General features: G+C 41.7%; 1 protein-coding gene across 3 annotated transcripts in view; it reads right to left on the reverse strand.

Annotated features, from left to right (window-relative positions):
• ORC1 (origin recognition complex subunit 1) overlaps positions 1–18,616 on the reverse strand; it is a 32,872-nt gene that overhangs the window by 7,111 nt on the left and 7,145 nt on the right. For all 3 annotated transcript variants that reach the window (XR_006296584.1, XM_043574961.1, XM_043574960.1), the window contains 11 exons: positions 16,534–16,712; positions 14,780–15,098; positions 9,342–9,708; positions 8,117–8,221; positions 7,340–7,535; positions 4,810–4,907; positions 3,873–3,974; positions 3,294–3,465; positions 2,586–2,693; positions 2,149–2,298; positions 852–971 (listed from right to left, as the gene is read on the reverse strand). Coding sequence is in view for 2 of the 3 variants with exons in the window: in XM_043574961.1 (XP_043430896.1) it covers positions 852–971; positions 2,149–2,298; positions 2,586–2,693; positions 3,294–3,465; positions 3,873–3,974; positions 4,810–4,907; positions 7,340–7,535; positions 8,117–8,221; positions 9,342–9,708; positions 14,780–15,098; positions 16,534–16,712 (1,916 nt within the window). In the remaining variant the exon portion in view is untranslated. The remainder of the gene's footprint in view (positions 1–851; positions 972–2,148; positions 2,299–2,585; positions 2,694–3,293; positions 3,466–3,872; positions 3,975–4,809; positions 4,908–7,339; positions 7,536–8,116; positions 8,222–9,341; positions 9,709–14,779; positions 15,099–16,533; positions 16,713–18,616) is intronic.

The following is an 18,616-nucleotide window of genomic DNA, read 5'->3' on the forward strand; positions in this document are numbered from 1 at the left end:
CTTGAAGCAGACATTTAAACTACTTTATTCCTCAGCAGCCTTGGAGAAGAGTCTTGGTTGGCATTCTCCCAGTGAGCTTGGAGGATGTGCATGTCCAATACCTCACACCTATCCTGGAGTGTGCACCTTACTAGGCACATTACAGACATGATCTCATTTAATTCCCTATTATTATTATTCCCATTTATTTATTTATTATTTCATATTATTATTTCCATTTTTTCAAAGAAAACTAAGGCTCAGGAAGTTTTTTTTTTTTTTTAATTTTTTTTTTCAACGTTTTTTATTTATTTTTGGGACAGAGAGACACAGAGCATGAACGGGGGAGGGTCAGAGAGAGAGGGAGACACAGAATCAGAAACAGGCTCCAGGCTCTGAGCCATCAGCCCAGAGCCTGACGCGGGGCTCGAACTCACGGACCGCGAGATCGTGACCTGGCTGAAGTCGGACGCTTAACCGACTGCGCCACCCAGGCGCCCCAAGGCTCAGGAAGTTTTTAAGTAACTTTCATATAACCTTCCAATGCCTATCAAGTATTAGAGCCAGAACTTAAACCAGGTTTGCTACCTGACTGCCTATACAACCCTTTTCATTATACAAAGCTGCCTGTTACCTGAATCAATTAATCTTCGTTTGTATATAAGCCCACCACACTCACAGCCTGCTAATTAATTATACAGTAAGAAGGTTAAGGAATTGTTCCCAATTTTGTTTCTACTTTTGGTATTTATTTTTATAGGACTTTGTAAATTTCTCTTCATCTTCAGAGCACCTAACACAAGGCAGGTGCTCGGCAAAGACTTGCCGCCTGGTTTGTAGGTGCAAGCAGGAGCTCCCCGAAAGTGACTTACCTTCCTAGCTACCAGTTGGATGGCATCATCCTCAAAGGCCTTTACATGTTTGAGTCGGGATATTAGGATCTGCTGCAGTTGGCTGTGAGTATAGGGCTGGAAGGACATCCTGGTAAGACCCTGGGGAAGACAAGATAATAGACAAATAAGTTCATTAATTGCCCACTCTGACAGTCCTGATGGACAGCCACCCTCAAGTTCCCAAACTGGTTCCCAAGTCCCATAGAACACGTGACACATTTCATCCTGGGACTGCCACAGATTCCAGTTCCTTTCACTACTGACAATGGCCAGTGGTATCCTGCAGGGCAACAGTAGTTCTCAAGTATTTTTTCATCTTGTTTAAAACAACTTTTATTCTACCAGAATCATTACTTATTTTATTTGAGAGAGATAGAGCATGAGTGGGGTAGGGGCAGAGAGAGACGGAAAGAGACAATCCCAAGCAGGCTCTGCACGGCCAGCACAGAGCCTGATGCGGGGCTCAAACTCACAAAACTGTGAGATCATGACCTGAGCCAAAACCAAGAGTCAGACACTTAACCGACTGAGCCGCCCAGGCAACCCTCTACCAGAATCATTTAGAAGTAGATGAAGGAAGAGGTGCTCTAATTACAGTGGTTGTGACCATCTTGGGCTCTACAATAAGCACAGGCACAGCTCCTGGCTTCACTCATCACCCTTGTAAGTACTTGATATTGTGCTTCCTGATGAACCACCAGGTCTGTGAGGGCAGAGGCTGTGTCTGCCTTGTTCACTGCTATGCTCCATGCTTGAACACTGCCTGGCAGGGGTGAGTGCTTATATGTGTATATACATACATATATGTACACACACACACACACACACACACGTGTGTATATATATAGTTTTTATTTTAGAGAGAGAGTGCATGAGTGGAAGAGGGGCAGAGAGAGAGAATCTCAAACAGGCTCCACACTCAGCATGGAGCCTGACGTGGGGCTCGATCCCACGACCTCGGGATCATGACCTGAGCCAAAATCAAGAGCTGGATGCTTAACCAGCTGAGCCACCCAGGCACCCTGAGTGCTTCAATATTTTTAATAAATTATTAGACCCTTAGGGCTCTGTGCAGTTTAAGAGTGCCCAGGTAGAATACCCAAGAAGATGGGGTTTGCAGAAAATCATGCAATGGTGACATATTTAATTTAAATGTAAGAATTTCAGAAATCACATTTTGTACTTTTCTCATTTACTTTAGTTTTCTGTGTATTCATTTTTTAGAACTCAGCTTATGGATCTCTAAGAACAGCTTGAGAACAGCCTTAGGACCTACCAGTCGGCTTGATACCCGGTTCATCATGATGCGCTCTGGCAGATCCATTGTGTTGGCAATGGTCAGGACCACAAGCTGGGCCTCCTTGTGAGTGGGCCAGTCAAAGAGATTGTACATTATGTCTTGTTTCTGAGTCCATAGAAGGTCGAGCTGCCAGTAAATGGAGAGAGATGTCAAGATCAAGCATAGACACAGAGCCAGGGCCCAGAGTGAAGCTCTGTTACTCCTGCTTTAGCTGCATGTGCTTCTAGGGTCACACCACGAAAGCAGCAAGGAAGTCCGTGAATACATGCCTCTCACCACCAAAGAACAGGCTCAGATGAATGAAGGATGAAAGAAGGGAGGCAGGACTCCCCCCACAACCCAGCATTTGCCCCTGGAACACCACAGTCAAGTACCATGCCACTTTTGCGGTGCTCCCGTGGGGACCTCCGTACCTCATCCACGAGCAGCACGGTGGTTTCCTGAGAGGACCTTCGGGTGAGGAATCGCTTTGCCAGCAGTTCTGCCGCATGGTTAGCTGTTGCCTTTTGGCCTGTCAGCTTCTGCAATGGGGGGAAAAGTAGGTGTGGTAAATGGTAAGGATTTTACTCCCCTGAGCTTGATGTTAAATTTGCAATCGAGTCTGGAAGCAATTTAGTCTGAGGACTTTAGTATCCTAAACTCTGCCTTCTAGTCTAGTCTCAACCTTAACCTGGAGGGACGAGAAGGTACCAAAAGAGAGGACAGAGTCCGTGTTTGGAATGCAAATGAGCCACAGGCTGGTCCCAGAAGCCTCTTCAAAATCATTACGGCATGACTGTTTATACCTGGATATTACTTGTTCCAAGAAAACAACTAATGAATACGAGAGTGAAGTTCAAACTCCAGCTACCTCTAATCCCTTTTCTAGTCTGCCACAGTACCTCCTGTGTGCAAACAGTTTTTGCCATATTAATAAGTCCCGGCTTGCAGTAATTCATGTCCAGCCCCTAGACTTTAAGGTCCCTGATGTCCCTGCCTTCTTTGCCCATGCTACCTCATACAAAGGACAACACCTGGCACATCATAAACATAGAAATAAGCACAAAATTAAGTAAACCTTTCCTTTTTCATGTGCCACTAAGAAACTGTACTTTCCAAAAAACCCAAACAGCTTTACTCACCTGCAAGATTTGCACATAGACTTGGTGGGGTTCTGTCAGCTTCATGCCATTGACCTCGATGTATTGAAAGGAAGGAACGTCATTTGCTTGGGCTGCCTGCTGCAGGCAGCGTATCACCTCATGCACAGTGGCAGTCTTCCCTGTCCCAGGGACCCCGGAGATGTACATGCACCTATGGCAAGAAAGGAGGACCTGTGGGCTAGGTCTGTGCCAGCTGCCTCACACTATTGCCAGTTAGAGGTATGGGGATATGTGCTGAGGGAAGGACCCAGACCCCTAAAATGGGGAGATGGGGTCAATAAGGGCCATCCTTGGAAGCTAGTCAGAACAGGACCTGGTTATACAGAATCATTCATTCTACAAGCAATGCTGTATTTTCATTTTCTCTGAAAGACAGAATTTCTATTCCTATCGAATTACGTGGACAACAAAAGCTGCTTTAGAAGCCTTAAGTTTGAGCAACGATTTTGCCTGTTGTGACACTGGGGAGAGACCATTTGGTTGACTGTGCCACCTGAGATGGTATATGCTAGCAGGGGCCTTCCCCCTGACCGTCTTATCTGCCTCAGCAGGACTCACCCTCCCGTATGGTCAAGGAGTTTGCTCTCCACAAAGTTGTAGATGTTTTGGAATTCCTGTTCCCGACAGGGAAGAGTCTCAGGTACAGCAGAAACATGCAGCCTATAATTGGTGATAAATAAAGGAAAAGGAGGACTTCAGGAATATGTCACCATATACTCAGTAACAAATGGGAAAGGATTATCTATAGTTTCCACATGAAACCCCAATCACAAATCCATGGGAATGCCTTCATTCTCAAATCTCTTCATTTCGCCTCATAATCCCTTTCTCCATCCAAATTAGCTAACTCATAGGTTCTCACTATGGGTACATATCACATGGGGAGCTTTCCCCAAATCAGAATCTCCCACAAGAGATTCTGATTTACTTGTTTTCTGATGATCTAGGCTTATGTATTTTGAAAAGTTCCCTGCATAGTTCTAAAGGGTACCAAAACTGAGAAGCAGTGTTCTGACTCATCAGTCACCTTTTATCCCTGAGCAAGTGGTGGCAGTAGACTGGAAGGTTACTCTTTCAAGAACCTGTCCACATTAGCTCACCCAGACTTGAAGGGTTTCTTCTCTCTAAAACACACATGTTCATTTTATTCCCTACCTTTATTATGTACACAAATGACTACAAATTACTTGTTTTTCTAAAAAAAAATTTTTTTTTCAGTTTTATTTATTTAGTTTGAGGAAGACAGAGACAGTGCGAGTGGTGGAGGGGCAGAGAGAAAGAGAGAGAGAATCCCAAGCAGGCTCTGCACTACCAGTGCAGAGCCTGATGCAGGGCTCGAACCCAGGAAACCGTGAGATCACGACCTAAGTCAAAACCAAGAATTGGACGCTTACCTGACTGAGCCACCCAGGCACCCCACAAATTATTTGTTTTATGTGAATGAAAGCAGAGTCCCATTTCTGCCTATCTAAAAGGGGCCCACGAGCAGTGTCACCTCAGCCGGGCCTCCTCCAGTACGCTGGCTGGCTCCTGGGCAGCCAGGTTTCGGCTACGGATCCGGGGAGTGGCATGACGTGGCATACTAGGCTTGGGCTGTATTCAAAAAAAAGATAACATATTTTAGAAGGAAAAAAAACAAAGCAAAACAGCATCTAGGACACATCAGCAAATCTGATTCCTGATGATCTGATAAAAAGAGAGGTGGTGAATTCCTCTTGGTTCCCTTCTGTATAAAGTACCATGGTTGTCCCTCTCTCCACATGGTATATACACTGTTCACAGGCCAAATACAATTTCTTGTTTCTAATTTACACATAGTATTAGGATTTGAAAATGTCAATCTAAGTAAAGACTGAATGAAAGTATGGATTAAATACTATTTAAAGTATGGACTAAATACTATTAAAATCTTATCCTGAAAGACAAGAAGTTATTAAGAAACCCTAACTACTCTGCCCAATACAGGGTAGGGTCAGAGGTATAAACCAAGTTTGACTCATAGGCTTCTCCTCTAGATTTGGTTGAAAATTTGGTCAAACTTTAGCTCAGGACTTCCATAATCCACAGACTTGGAGAGACCCCACCAGATTTTTCCACTCCAAACCCCAAGGTCACTGTTCAGTCTGAGCTAACAGCCCTAGTCTCTTTTCTTTCTTGCTACTGGCTCACTAGAGCAGGCCTGCCACCCCATCTTTATGGTCTTTCCACAAAGCACTCCCTTCTGTGGGGGCATTTCACCTACCCACCTGCTTCCCACCAGACTGCAGGGTAATAACAATCTCTCCACCTCTTACTCAGACAGAAAGACCCTAACAGTTTTATATCTATTAAATAAATACCCCTTGTTCTGGGTGGGACCCAGCAGATGCAATGAGAACATTGCTGAGCTATTTGCATAATGAGGAACTCCAGGTAAGATTACCCCTAATCCAAAGGAGATCTACTTGATCTTCTTCCCTGGAGGTCTTTTTTGACTTTAAGCCAAGCCCAATCACATTTCTCTTGATGTGGAAAAATGGAGATCACCTCTAGGAAAAGACTCCGAAACAGGCATTTCCTTAAAACAATATGCTCCATGAAAAAAGTTTCCTGATCAAAGACTCACACACTAATGCTCTCTCGAAAGATCACAGTAACATTAATAAATTAATGGCCTTGAGAAGTCCTATGACAATGAGCCAATTTAACTGTGTAATCCAAACATTTCTCAAATACATTTGAACATGGGAAGACCCTCTTTTAATAGCTTTCAACATTCTGCTACAATTCCAGGAAGCAGAAGAAATGTCCATTTATCTCTTCCATCTTACTTTACACAACTCATTACCAACACTTCAGTAGTGCTCCCTGTTTCTCAGGTGAATCAGGGGGCATAGCAAACCAACAACAGCTCTGGATTCAATACCCACTAAACACCTGAAAGAGGACTGTACTGCTATTTTGACCTTATTTAGTTGTCTTTCTAGCTTATCTCTTAATGTGGGCAAAGTATCCCATGATAGTAACTGAAACTACCCCTCAAAAGCAATCAGAACTGCTCTGATGCCAGCAAGACCCTGCATGACTGGCCCCGAGACAATGATCCACCTGACCTTTACTGCCCACTTGCACTTATCCACTCACTTTTGTCCCACATTTTTCTTGTATGAACCTGTTAAGTATTGCTGGTGTTTTGGACACAGTCTTGGAGATGCTGGTCTACAGTTTTCCCAGTGTTAGCCTCACTGAAATAAATTCCTTTCCTGTTTCACCAACATTCCTCTCTCTGCCTTTGAGATTTTGTCAGCGGCGAGTGGCTGAACCTGGTCTGTCTGGGGCCCCCGGGCAGGTGCTCTTGCACCCCTGCGTCCCAGCTACACATATTATGCATAAAACACTCTGCTAGTGTTTGTGGAAAATGTAGATATAGAGCCAAGTCTTGTTCCTTCCTCAAGAAGTTTGGCCCTTGGATATTTGGTTCTGTATCTTTAAAAAAGATTTTTTTAATGTTTATTTTTGAGAGAGACAGAGACAGAGCATGAGAGGGCGAGGGGTAGAGAGAGAGGGAGACACAGAATCTGAAGCAGGCTCCAGGCACCCCTGGTTCTGTACTTTAAAAGGAACATGGATTCAGGGGTGCCTGAGTGGCTCAGTTGGTTGAGCGACCGACTTCAGCTCAGGTCATGATCTCACGGTTTGTGAGCTCGAGCCCTGCGTCAGGCTCTGTGCTGACAGCTCAGAGCCTGGAGCCTGCTTCGGATGCTGTGTCTCCCTCTCTCTCTACCCCTTGCCCGCTCACACTCTGTCTCTTTAAAAAAAAATTAAAAAAAAAAAAAGGAATATGGATTCAAAATCAACTGGTTTCATTTTCAGTCCTAGGGTTCACTTAGGTCCTTTCCTCTATGAATATTCCAAGTGGAATAACTTTAGGTATGACAGACCTGTGTTCAGAATCCAGCTGTTACTAACTGTATGACCTTAGCCATCACAATTTTAAAATTAAGAGAAGGATGCTTCCTTGGAAAACAAATCTAAAAGAACCTTACAGTTTTCTTTGGTGTCTTTGAGGGGGTCTGTAAGGATGACTTCATGGAAGAGCATAGGTTCCTGGACAACCTACTGGATGTTCTCCTTGGAAGGGGTGGTGTGGAAGTCTCTTCCTCTTCACTGCTAGAGTCTGAAATCTCTGCTGCCGGCAGAAACTCATCCTCTTCTTGGTTACTTTTACTATTACCTAAAAACCTGAATGGTGGGACACATTATTTTCTGATGTTCAGTGTCTAAATAAGAAGTTCCCTAGTAGGTCAGTGTGGATTAGAAGTATCAGTCTTTCCTGCAACCAAGTAACAAAAGATGTGCTCTGCTTCTTGGGCCCTTGCTACTGTGATGCTCTGCTAAGGGCTTTATTTATCTTGTTAAATTCCTCAACAACCTTGTGACTTGTATTTTGTCATTCCCATCTTGTAGAAGAGGAAACTGAAGCTTAGAAAGGTTAAGTAACCTTCCCAAGGTTACATAGTACAACAAAGCTCAGGTTCAAATCCAAGCTGCCAGAATCAAAGTTCATTCTTTTAGGCACTTCACTAAGTCTTGCTGGGTGCAATTATGAAGTCCTGGGAGCCACCTGATCCCAGGGTAGTGTTTCTTGCTGCTTTCAAATTATGACATTTATGTGAAATTAACATAATCCCAGACATACTTAGTAAAAGGTAAATCTAACAGAGTAGCAAATAACAAAAAAACATGCCAGGCTTTAAGAAATAAGATTATAGATATCATAGATGGTAGTGATAAACGTTTTCTGCCTGCTAAGGAAGTCTTACCGAAGCTGCTGCCTAATCCGATTCAAAGTCAAGAGAGAACTGTTTCTATGGATCCGATGGGGGGTAGTGGTAGCTCCATCCTGAGCCTCTGGTTCTTCTGCCTCCCTGCAAGATATTACAGCAAGATTACAAGAAATGGTTTTGAGCACTAGCAATCAGTGGCAGCATCCAAAGTAGTCAAGGGGACTAATGGGTTCCTATTCTTTTTACAGCTACATTGGAGGAACCAATAACACTCTGCGAAAATGTTTATAATCGAAATCTGACTCAAAAACAAAGTTTGACTAAAGCTTATCATTTAAATCAGCCTTGTGCCCTTCTCAACTACAGACCAGAGTATACTAATCCCAGGCAGTTTCTTGTCTTTTGTTGATTCTGAGGTATTGATGGATTTCCTGTCCAGTCTCAAGGTTAGCAGAAATGTAGCTACATATTAAATACAAAGCATTTACCAAGCAAACCTATTATTGACCAGGTGCTGGAGTCTCTGAGCAGGAAATATTGAAATGTATAATTTCTGTCTTGTCACATTATTTGTGCAGCCCATTATTTACAAACATTGTCTAGTGTCAAACTGTAAAGTTTGTTCTAGATGCATTATCTTCTTGTACTATATGTATTTGAGAATGGTTTCCAGTTAAAAAAAACAACAACAGGGGTGCCTGGGTGGCTCAGTTGGTTGAGCGTCCAACACTTGATTTTGGCTCAGGTCATGATCCCAGAGTCATAGGATCAAGCGCTGCATCAGGCTCCGCACTGAGTGTGGAGCCTGCCTAAGATTCTCTCCCCGCCCCCCCTTCCTCTGCTTGTGCTCTCTCATTCTCTCAAACAACAAGAACAACAACAACAAGAAATCCAACCCAACAGACTAAGAAACTGAGTGTTAATATGTGGTGAAGAGCCATACCAGGACTGTGAAGCAATCCAGGTTTGGGAAATTATCTTCCAGAGCAGTGACCCCCCCCCCCCCCCAAATAACAGCTAGGTATATCAGAATCATCTAAAAAGCATTTCTAAATGCAGATTCCTGGGCCTCACACTTGGAGATTCACAATGTCTGGGAAGACGCTCCAAAATCTGTGTTTTGGAAAGGCTCCTGGGTGATTCTACAGCAGTCAGATATGAGATCTGCTGCTCTAACTTTAGCAACTCTGTCCCACACATTTCACATCATGTGAAGGATCTCAATTTGCTCTGTGGGAGGCAGGGTAACACCCCCAATCACCTCTTTTTGATGTTTTCTGGTTTCAGAACCACAGAAGGCACCGAGGATTTCCAGCCCCCCCTGATAGGGGTAAGTGTTCTTTCCTCACAAATCTCTGTGGTTTTCAAAGCTGGGACTCGGGTTCTCAGGATCCTGTGACAGTCAGGTGAAGCCTTCTTGCCATCCTTGGCACATGAGCTTTGAATCTCTCCAGTTTTCTGCGGGGCTTTCAGAGCTGGAGACGAGGTATGAAGTCTATCAGGCTGAGACCTCTTAGTAGGTGAGGTGATTTCAGAGAGGGTCACTTTTCGTTTACTTCTTCCAGGAGAATCCAACGAGGCCCCTGAATTCTGCTGGGAAATCCTAGTGTTGGGTGTCCTAGGGAAACCTAATCCCAAGAGAAATCACCACAGATGATGTATGAATTTTGTAATAAGCACTATTAACACCCTCAATCTCATTCTAGCTAAATACATCCCCTGAAGTTACACAAAGACATGCGCTGTCCATATTTGTAATTACTGCATGCTTTCTTTCCCCAGGCCAGGAAGCTCTTATTATTTTTTGTCTCTCCTAAATTCCATGGATGATTTTCCTGGTTAGAACCATAAGACAACTGTTAAATCAGCTTTTGTGATTCAGCAATTTCCCTGAAGTAATCTACCAAAACAGTGGTTCTTAACCAAGGGTGATACTGCAACCTCTCAGCCCCCATTCAACAGCATTTGAAACAATTTCTATCAGTAGCTGCATTCAATAACACCAAGGCCTAGATTTTTCTTAACTCAGATTATATCTATCCATAGAGATGAGATGGATCCCTGGGGGCAATCAAATGGGTTCTGTAAATGCACAGACCCACGTTTGGATTTGCCCCTTTACCATGACCAAAGGCACCAGGAACTCAGCCATTCATTCAGATATCAGCAGAGCTGTAAAAATGGCAGGGTGTGTGCCAGGTGATAGGAGAAAACAAAAACTGAATGAAACTCAATCCTGGTCCCTATTCACAGGATGTTCTAGTCTAACTGGGGAGATGATACATGTAAATGTCTATAATAGGAAGTAAAATCATCCTAAAGCACCTAAGTGCTAATAAATATGGCTTTTGAGATAGACCTTGAAAAAAAGACAAGATTTCAACAGAGTTGAAAGGGGAGGGAAGGGGGCATATAGGGAGAGAATAGATCAGATCGATGTGAGTGAAGACAACAAGGCAAGAAAGCACTGGGCACAGAGGAGTTCACTTTAGTCACAGCACATGGTTTTGTTGGGAATAGCTGCAGGTAAGGTGAAGGAAGCCATCTATACCTGTGTGATGAATATGAGGGTAACTCATATCTAGATTGATATAAAAATGTTCCAATGTCCTGGTCTCCTTCATACCTCATTTTCCCATCTTTCTGTTAAAAACAATCTAAAAATTTTTCATCATATCCTCTCTCCTCTAATTATGTAACTGTGTCAAGTCTAAATTTCTTACCCCAACTGTCAAGGTCCTGCAAATTCAAGTCAAAAAAATACCACCATTTATTTCTAAATGGCAATGTTGCCAATTATTTCTTTAGTAATATTCTGGTATTTCCCAAATGTTTTACAAATTTATATTCAACTCCTAAATATAGACTGTACTAAGGGGCTATCAAGAACACAAATAACTTATGCCCGACAAACTTGGCACATACACAAAGAATTCAGGACTAATGACACATAATAGGATGAGCTCTCAGAACCGCCATGAAGTGGCTTCAAATACATTAGAAGTGAAAAAAGTAAGATGAAAAGGGATATATCCAGTATGCTACTCTACTGGATAAGAAAAAAAAATTATATGCATGTTTTAGTATATGCTTATGTGTGTGTCTGTCTGTATGTGTGTATATATGTATGTATGTGTATACACACACACAGATATCTGATTTTTACAAAAAAAAAAAAACAAAAAAAAAACCACACACACACAGAAAAAACAAACCAGAAACTAATAAAATTGATTACCTACAAAAGATGGAATGGAAACAGGGTACAAGGGCAAAGAAAGGAATGGGTCTTCTCTGAATACACTTGTTTTAAATAGCTTTGACTCTTATTTTACTGTTTTGCATGCTTAAAAAAATTAATCACAGGTGGGAAAGACCCTAAAATTAAACAGACATAAAAGAACCTAACTGCCTATCACCAATAATATAACCATCAGAGGGAAAAGAAAAAAAACAATCAAAATAACTTTACTCCCTCAGTGGGATATATTCTAAAGGCATAAAGAACTGCAAATAAATTTTGAACTTTAGTTGGTAAGTTAACTACTGGTAGTAGTATTGGTATAGCAATCGTGAAATTACTTTGTACTGGGATTGCTCCTGAGAACCAAGGCTCTTCTTTTTTTTTTTTTTAATTTTTTTTTTCAACATTTATTTATTTTTGGGACAGAGAGAGACAGAGCATGAACGGGGGAGGGGCAGAGAGAGAGGGAGACACAGAATCGGAAACAGGCTCCAGGCTCTGAGCCATCAGCCCAGAGCCTGACGCGGGGCTCGAACTCACAGGCCGCGAGATCGTGACCTGGCTGAAGTCGGACGCTTAACTGACTGCGCCACCCAGGCGCCCCCCAAGGCTCTTCTTAAAGAAGGGAGATACAACTATGGAATATGGGAAGGTGAGGAAGAACCCTGTGGTATAGATTAAAAGTATCAGTATGAATTTAAGAGTTTTAAAATACGTATTTCTTATGTCTTCTACAAGGATCTAAAAGCAAGGTCATCTTAATAAGCAAAGCTTTCAAAGATATAGGGCTCAACATTACTAATCATTAGGGAACAATTATGTAACAATGACATCCCTCACATCCATGAGGCTGGCTACTATAAAAACACAGAAAACAGCAAGTGTTGGTGAGGATGTGGGGAAATTGGAACCTTTGTGCACGGTTGGTGAAAATGTAAAATGATGCAGCTGCTATGGAAAACAGTATGGTGGTTCCTAGAAAAATTAAAAATACAACCTAACATATGACCCAGCAATTCCACTTCTGGGTATATACCCAAAATGAAAGCAGACACTTGAGCAGATATTTATACACCCATGTTCATAGCAATAAGTTACAATAGCCAAAAGGTGAAAGGAACCCAAGTATCCACTGACAGATGAATGGATAATCAAAATGTGGTATATATATACTATAGACTATTATTTAGCCTTAAAAAGGAAATTTTACCTCAAATAGCCAAAGCAATCTTGAGAAAGAAGAACAAAGCTGGAGGCATCACGCTCCCTGATTTCAAACTATATTACAAACCTATAGTAATCAAAACAGTAGGGTATTGGCATAAAAACATACATATAGATCTGTGGTACAGAATAGAAAGTCCCAAAATAACTCCCCACACACGGTCAATTAATTTACAAAAAAGGAGCCAAGAATATACAATGGGGAAAAGATAGTCTCTTCAATAAATGGTCCTGGGAGAACTGGACAGCCACATGCAAAAAAAAATGAAATGGGACCCTATCTTCCACCATACACAAAAACCAACTCAAAATGGACTAAAAATTTCAATGTCGACCTGAAACCATAAAATTCCTAGGAGAAAACGTAGGTGGTAAGCTCTTTGACATTGGTCTAGGAGATGATTTTTTGGATCTGAAACCAAAAGCAAAAACAAAGCAAAAATAAACAAGTGGAACTACATCAAACCAAAAAGTTTCTGCATCAACAAAATGAAAAGGCAAATCTATGAGTGAGAGAAAATATTTACAAATCATTTATTGGATAAGGGGTTGATATCCAAAAAAGACAAAGAACTCATATAACTCAACAGCAAAAAGACAAACAATCTGATTAAAAAATAGGCAGAAGATCTGAATAGACAGTTTTCCAAAGAGGACATACAGATAGCCAACGGGTACATGGAAAGATGCTCAGTATCACTAATCATCAGGGAAATGCAAATCAAAATTAGAAGACAACACGTCATATCTGTCAGAATGGCTATTATCAAAAAGACAAGTGTTGATGAGGACATGGAAGAAAAGGAACCCTCATGCACTCTTGGCAGGAATGTAAATTGGTATAACCACTGTGGGAAACAGTATGAAGGTTCTTCAGAAAATTAAATAGAAATATCATTCAATCTAGCAATTCTACTTTTGTGTATTTATCTGAAGAAAAGGAAAACACTAACTTGAAAAGGTATGTGTACCTCCATGCAGTATTAGATACAATAGTCAAGATATGGAAGCAACTTAAGTATCCATCAATGAATGAATGGATAAAGATACATACACATAAACACACACACACACACACACACACACACACACACACACACAGAGGAATATTTTTCAGCCAACAAAGGGATAAAATCCTGCCATTTTCAACAACATGAATGGAGCTTCAGGGCTTTCCACTAAGTGATATAAGTCAGAGAGAGAAAGACAAATATCCTATGACCTCACTTATATGTAGACTCTAAATTTAAAAAAGTGAAAACAAAAAACAAGCTCATAGATACAGGGAACAGATTGGTGATCACCAGAATCAGGGGATGGGTGAAATGGGTGAAGGAGGTGAAAACTTACTAACTTCCAGTTGCAAAGTAAGTAAGTCATGAGGATATAGTGTACATGGAGATATAATAGCAACTATTGTTAAGAATACAGTTATTGCATATCTGAAAGTTGGTAAGAGAGTAAATCTTACAAGTTCTCATCTCAAGAAAAAGTTATTTGAACCATGAGTGGTGACAGATGTTAACAAATCATTATGTTGTATAACTGAAACTAATATAATGTTATGTTAATTACACCTCAATTTTCTTTAAAAAGGGAAAATTTGACACATGCTACAACATGGATGGTCCTTGAGGACATTATGCTAATTTAAACCAGTCAGAAAAGGGTAAATTCTGTATGATTCCACTTCTGTGAGGTATCTAGAATAGTCAAATTCAGTAAAAGAAAGCAGAATGGTGGTAGTCACCCAGGGATGGTGGATGGGGAATTGGGAGTTATTGTCTAATGGTTGCAGAGTTTCAGTTTTAGAAGATGATGATGATGGTTGCACAAAAACAAATGTATTTAATGCCATTTAACTGTACACTTAAAAATGACTAAAATGGGAGATCGTTAAGCATCAGGTCATGATCTCGCCGTTTGTGAGTTCGAGCCCTGCGCCCGGCTCTGTGCTGACAGCTCAGAGCCTGGAACCTGCTTCTGATTCTGTGTCTCCCTATCTCTCTGCTCCTCCCGTTTCCTCTCTCTCAAAAAAAAAATAAACATTTTTTAAAAACTAAAAAATTACTAAAATGGTAAATTTTATACTGTGTGTGTTTCAACATGTGTCCAATCAGTACCTGGCCCACTGCTCAATACTATAGCACTAACTCAATACTATATGAGTTAATATTTTATCATATTCCTTTAGTCTCAATATTGCCCACTGTGACCCATCTCACACTTACCATTGAGCTCCAGTTTCTTCTTTGCCCTTGGGGTGACAGGATGAGAAGGAGTTCGGCGAGATTTGGAGGTAGAATGCCTTGATTCAATCCTTTTGATCGCATGCTCTGCTGTGGTCCTAGAAGGGCTTTCTATGCTCTTGGTCTTGACTCCCACAGGCTTCTGGCTCCTCGGGCTGCCTTCTTGTAGCTTATCAAACTCTGCAAATAGTTCTGGGGATAGTGGTCTGAATGCCTTCTCATTCCAAGACAGTTTCACAAAGAGTATCTTCTCATCTTTCAGATCCATAGGTAACACTTCATCTGGGCCTAATGCTACTACCTGAATTTAGGATGTACAGGTGAACAGGAAGAAATGTGAACCAAATGAGCCAAGGAATTCTTCATGAGAGTGATGATTAAAAATCATTTAATCTGTATCCTTACCTGGAATGTCACTCTTCCAAACTAAAGAGGCACAGACATGGCATAGCAAATTTCCAGACTCCTAGCTGACACTCCTACACTGAGCTGTTTTCTTTCCCAGTCCAATCTACTCACTCATGTCAAATTTCCCCACAACTTCTCTAAGCACGCTCCCCTGCTCAAGTCCATAATGGCTCCCAGCTCCAGCAAGATCTGATTATTAAACTGGTTTTTGGTACCTTCTAAAATCTGGCCCCACTCTACCTCCTGAGTGCTCAGTATTCTTCCAAATGGCCTTCCATCACTATTTGAGCTTGGCTTGTCACAGCCCTGCTTATCCCCCACACCCCATTATGTTCCTACCTAAATACCTTCTTCCCACTCTGCCTTTCCAAATTGACCCATTTTGCTACTTCAACTTCTATATCTGCCTTTTACTCCTTCACTCTTTTAACTCCAGAGACAAACTATTTTGAGGCATATGCTATGCTGGGCTCACAGACTGGAAGAGAAAACAGACTATGGTCATGCCATACCTAAGTCTCTTTGCCCTACCATTAAACCAACTACTTAGGAGCGCCTGGGTGGCTCAGTCGGTTAAGCGTCGACTTCAGCTCAGGTCACGATCTCGCGGTCCGTGAGTTCGAGCCCCGCATCAGGCTCTGGGCTGATGGCTCAGAGCCTGGAGCCTGCTTCCAATTCTGTGTCTCCCTCTCTCTCTGCCCCTCCCCCGTTCATGCTCTGTCTCTGTCTCAAAAATAAATAAACGTTAAAAAATAAATAAATAAATAAACCAACTACTTAATCACCATGAGACCTTATTTCATATCATGATCTAACCCCATTTTAGGGGCCTGAAGTAGCTCAAAAAATAACCTGTATCTTACTTTCCAAACCAGTGTCTCAATTCATTCTACAGTTCATCGGAACCTGATTTATCACAAAATCACGTAAAATAAATTTGCCCTAAGCAACTAACACTAACACTCTTTGTACTGATCTACTCAAGGTGAAGTCCTCATTTAAGCAAGTGTATTCACCCTTGCAATGCTTTGTCTGCCACAATCACAGCTAAATATAATTTCCCACTGAGATACATTTGCTAATTCCTGCTCATCCCTCAGGTCACAACCTAAATGTCACTTCCTCCAGGAGGCTCCTAACACACAGTAAGTGCTCTCCATAAATATTTGTTGAGATAAAGTAGGCAGGTAAGCAGAAAAGATGACAAACAGGAAAAAATGCATTTCCATAGGGTAAATTAAAGCCAGTAATATTTCTGAGGTCATGCAGTTTAGGAGGCAGCCAGAAATAAGCTTCAAGATAGAACTGAGTGTCAAGGCATCACCTACCTGCACATGGCCAATGATGGTCTCAGCATTAATGTTGCTATTACAGGCAGGGTAATCATACCAGAATATCTCCTGTGCTGCAGGCTTCCGGCCCAGCAAATGCCGTTTACTGACAGGCACTTCACAGAATCTGATAAACCACTGGACTCGAGCACGTTTCTTGGAATGAGGTTCAGAATCTAGGAGGGACAGGTGGAAAAGGGAGGGTTAAGAAAATGCAAGAACATTTTATTAAACACTTCCTATGTGCCAGACACTGTACTAAGCACCGGATAATACTTGATTGACATATTATTTTTAATCCTCACATTAACCCTACAAGGTAGGTATTATGGCTATCTCTGTTACAGGCAAAGTTATCAAGTTACAGGGACCTTAAGTAATTTTTCAAAGGTCATAGGATCAACAGCAGCGATCTGACTCCACCAGCACCCATGTATTTCTCATTTTGTTCCACTTCCTAATGAGGCTATCGGTCATCAAAGAAGTTACAAAAGGCATTTGAGAGGAGCAATTCTAAACACAGGCACTGAACAAATCTGGCAAATCAGGGATTATAAAGAAGCCACCAAAAATAGCAAAACAAAAATTGTGGCAAAAATTAGAGCATTAGCCACTGAGGTGACTTCCAGCAAACGTATGCTTGCATTTTTTAGCTTTATCTTTATACATTAATATGATATTAATATACATTAATATCACTCCATACCAGCATCAGGCCCAAGTGAAAGGACACACACAATCACTAGCACCACCATCATCATCGCCTCTTCTCTTCCGTCACTTCAGATAAAGACTGAAGCCATCCAATGGAGCAACACACAAAGATTCTAAAATCTATACACAAAGGCCCGTAGCTCAAATACAGAAGCCCACCGTGCCAATGTGCTCCCCCTGGTGGATGTTAGTTTCATGAGGTTTTCTTCCACATTCCTTTTAGGCATACAAACTGCCACAGGAATACCTATCCTGTCATTCTCTGCCTAGCTTTTGGAAGACACAGTTTTATGTAGTTTCTAATTGCTATCTTTCTTCTTCTTCTTGTTTTTTTAAAGTTTATTTATTTATTTTTGAGAGAGAGAGAGAGGGACAGAGGATCTGAAGAGGGCCCTGTGCTGACAGCAGAGAACTTGATGTGGAGCTTGAACTCACAAACCATGAGATCATAACCTGAGCCGAAGTTGGACGCTTAACTGACAGAGCCACCCAGGAGCTCCTGCTATCTTTATTCTTAATTCCCCTTTTGGAACTCTGCCCCATTCCTACCTTTCTGCTTTGCAGAGGGTTAAAAGCTCAGAAAGTCAGTTGAGGGCTGTGAGTGTGGACATGCAGCCTCTGGTTAACACTACCTTCCCTTTTGTTCCTCTGGAATTAGGGGTAGTAATGGCTTTCTGCACTTACTGATCTCTGGGAAATACCACCTTTTGTTCCTCCAGCCTTTTCAACACTTATACACAAGTCCTTATGGGAAAAACTAAAGATCTTTTTGTTTTCTTGATTGAACATCAACTGACATACCTTCCCAATCCAACTTATCTCCTCCCTTGTAAAAAAAAAAGTTACATTTTCAAAATTCATCACTATCTTCCTCATACTAAAATTAAAGGACACCAGGGTGCCTGGGTGGCTCCGTCAGTTAAGCATCTGACTTTGGCTCAGGTTATGATCTCGCAGTTCGTGAGTTTGAGCCCCACATTGGGCTCTGTGCTAACAGCTCAGAGCCTGGAGCCTGCTTTGGATCCTGTGTCTCCCTCTCTCTGCCCCTCTCCTGCTCACATTCTCTCTCTCTCTCAAAAATAAACATTAAAAAAAAATTTTGTTAATTAAATTTAAAGGACACGTCTGTATCATCTATTTTTTTTCCTTCCCCCTTCCTCCTGAATTTATCCTTTATCCAAAACTGCCTTAAGGACCATTTTTACCCACTCCTAAAAATAATGGAAAACCTAATTCTTGAACTCCGCCAATCCCATTTTTACCCACTACTGCTCTAGCGAGCAAAAAAGTTTACTAGACGTAACAGGGTACAGCTAGTGCTTAAGTGACCCCACCTCAGAATCTAGGGTTCACACCCTCTATGTTG

This window comes from Prionailurus bengalensis, chromosome C1 (assembly GCF_016509475.1).
Source record: "Prionailurus bengalensis isolate Pbe53 chromosome C1, Fcat_Pben_1.1_paternal_pri, whole genome shotgun sequence".
Lineage (NCBI taxonomy): Eukaryota > Metazoa > Chordata > Mammalia > Carnivora > Felidae > Prionailurus > Prionailurus bengalensis.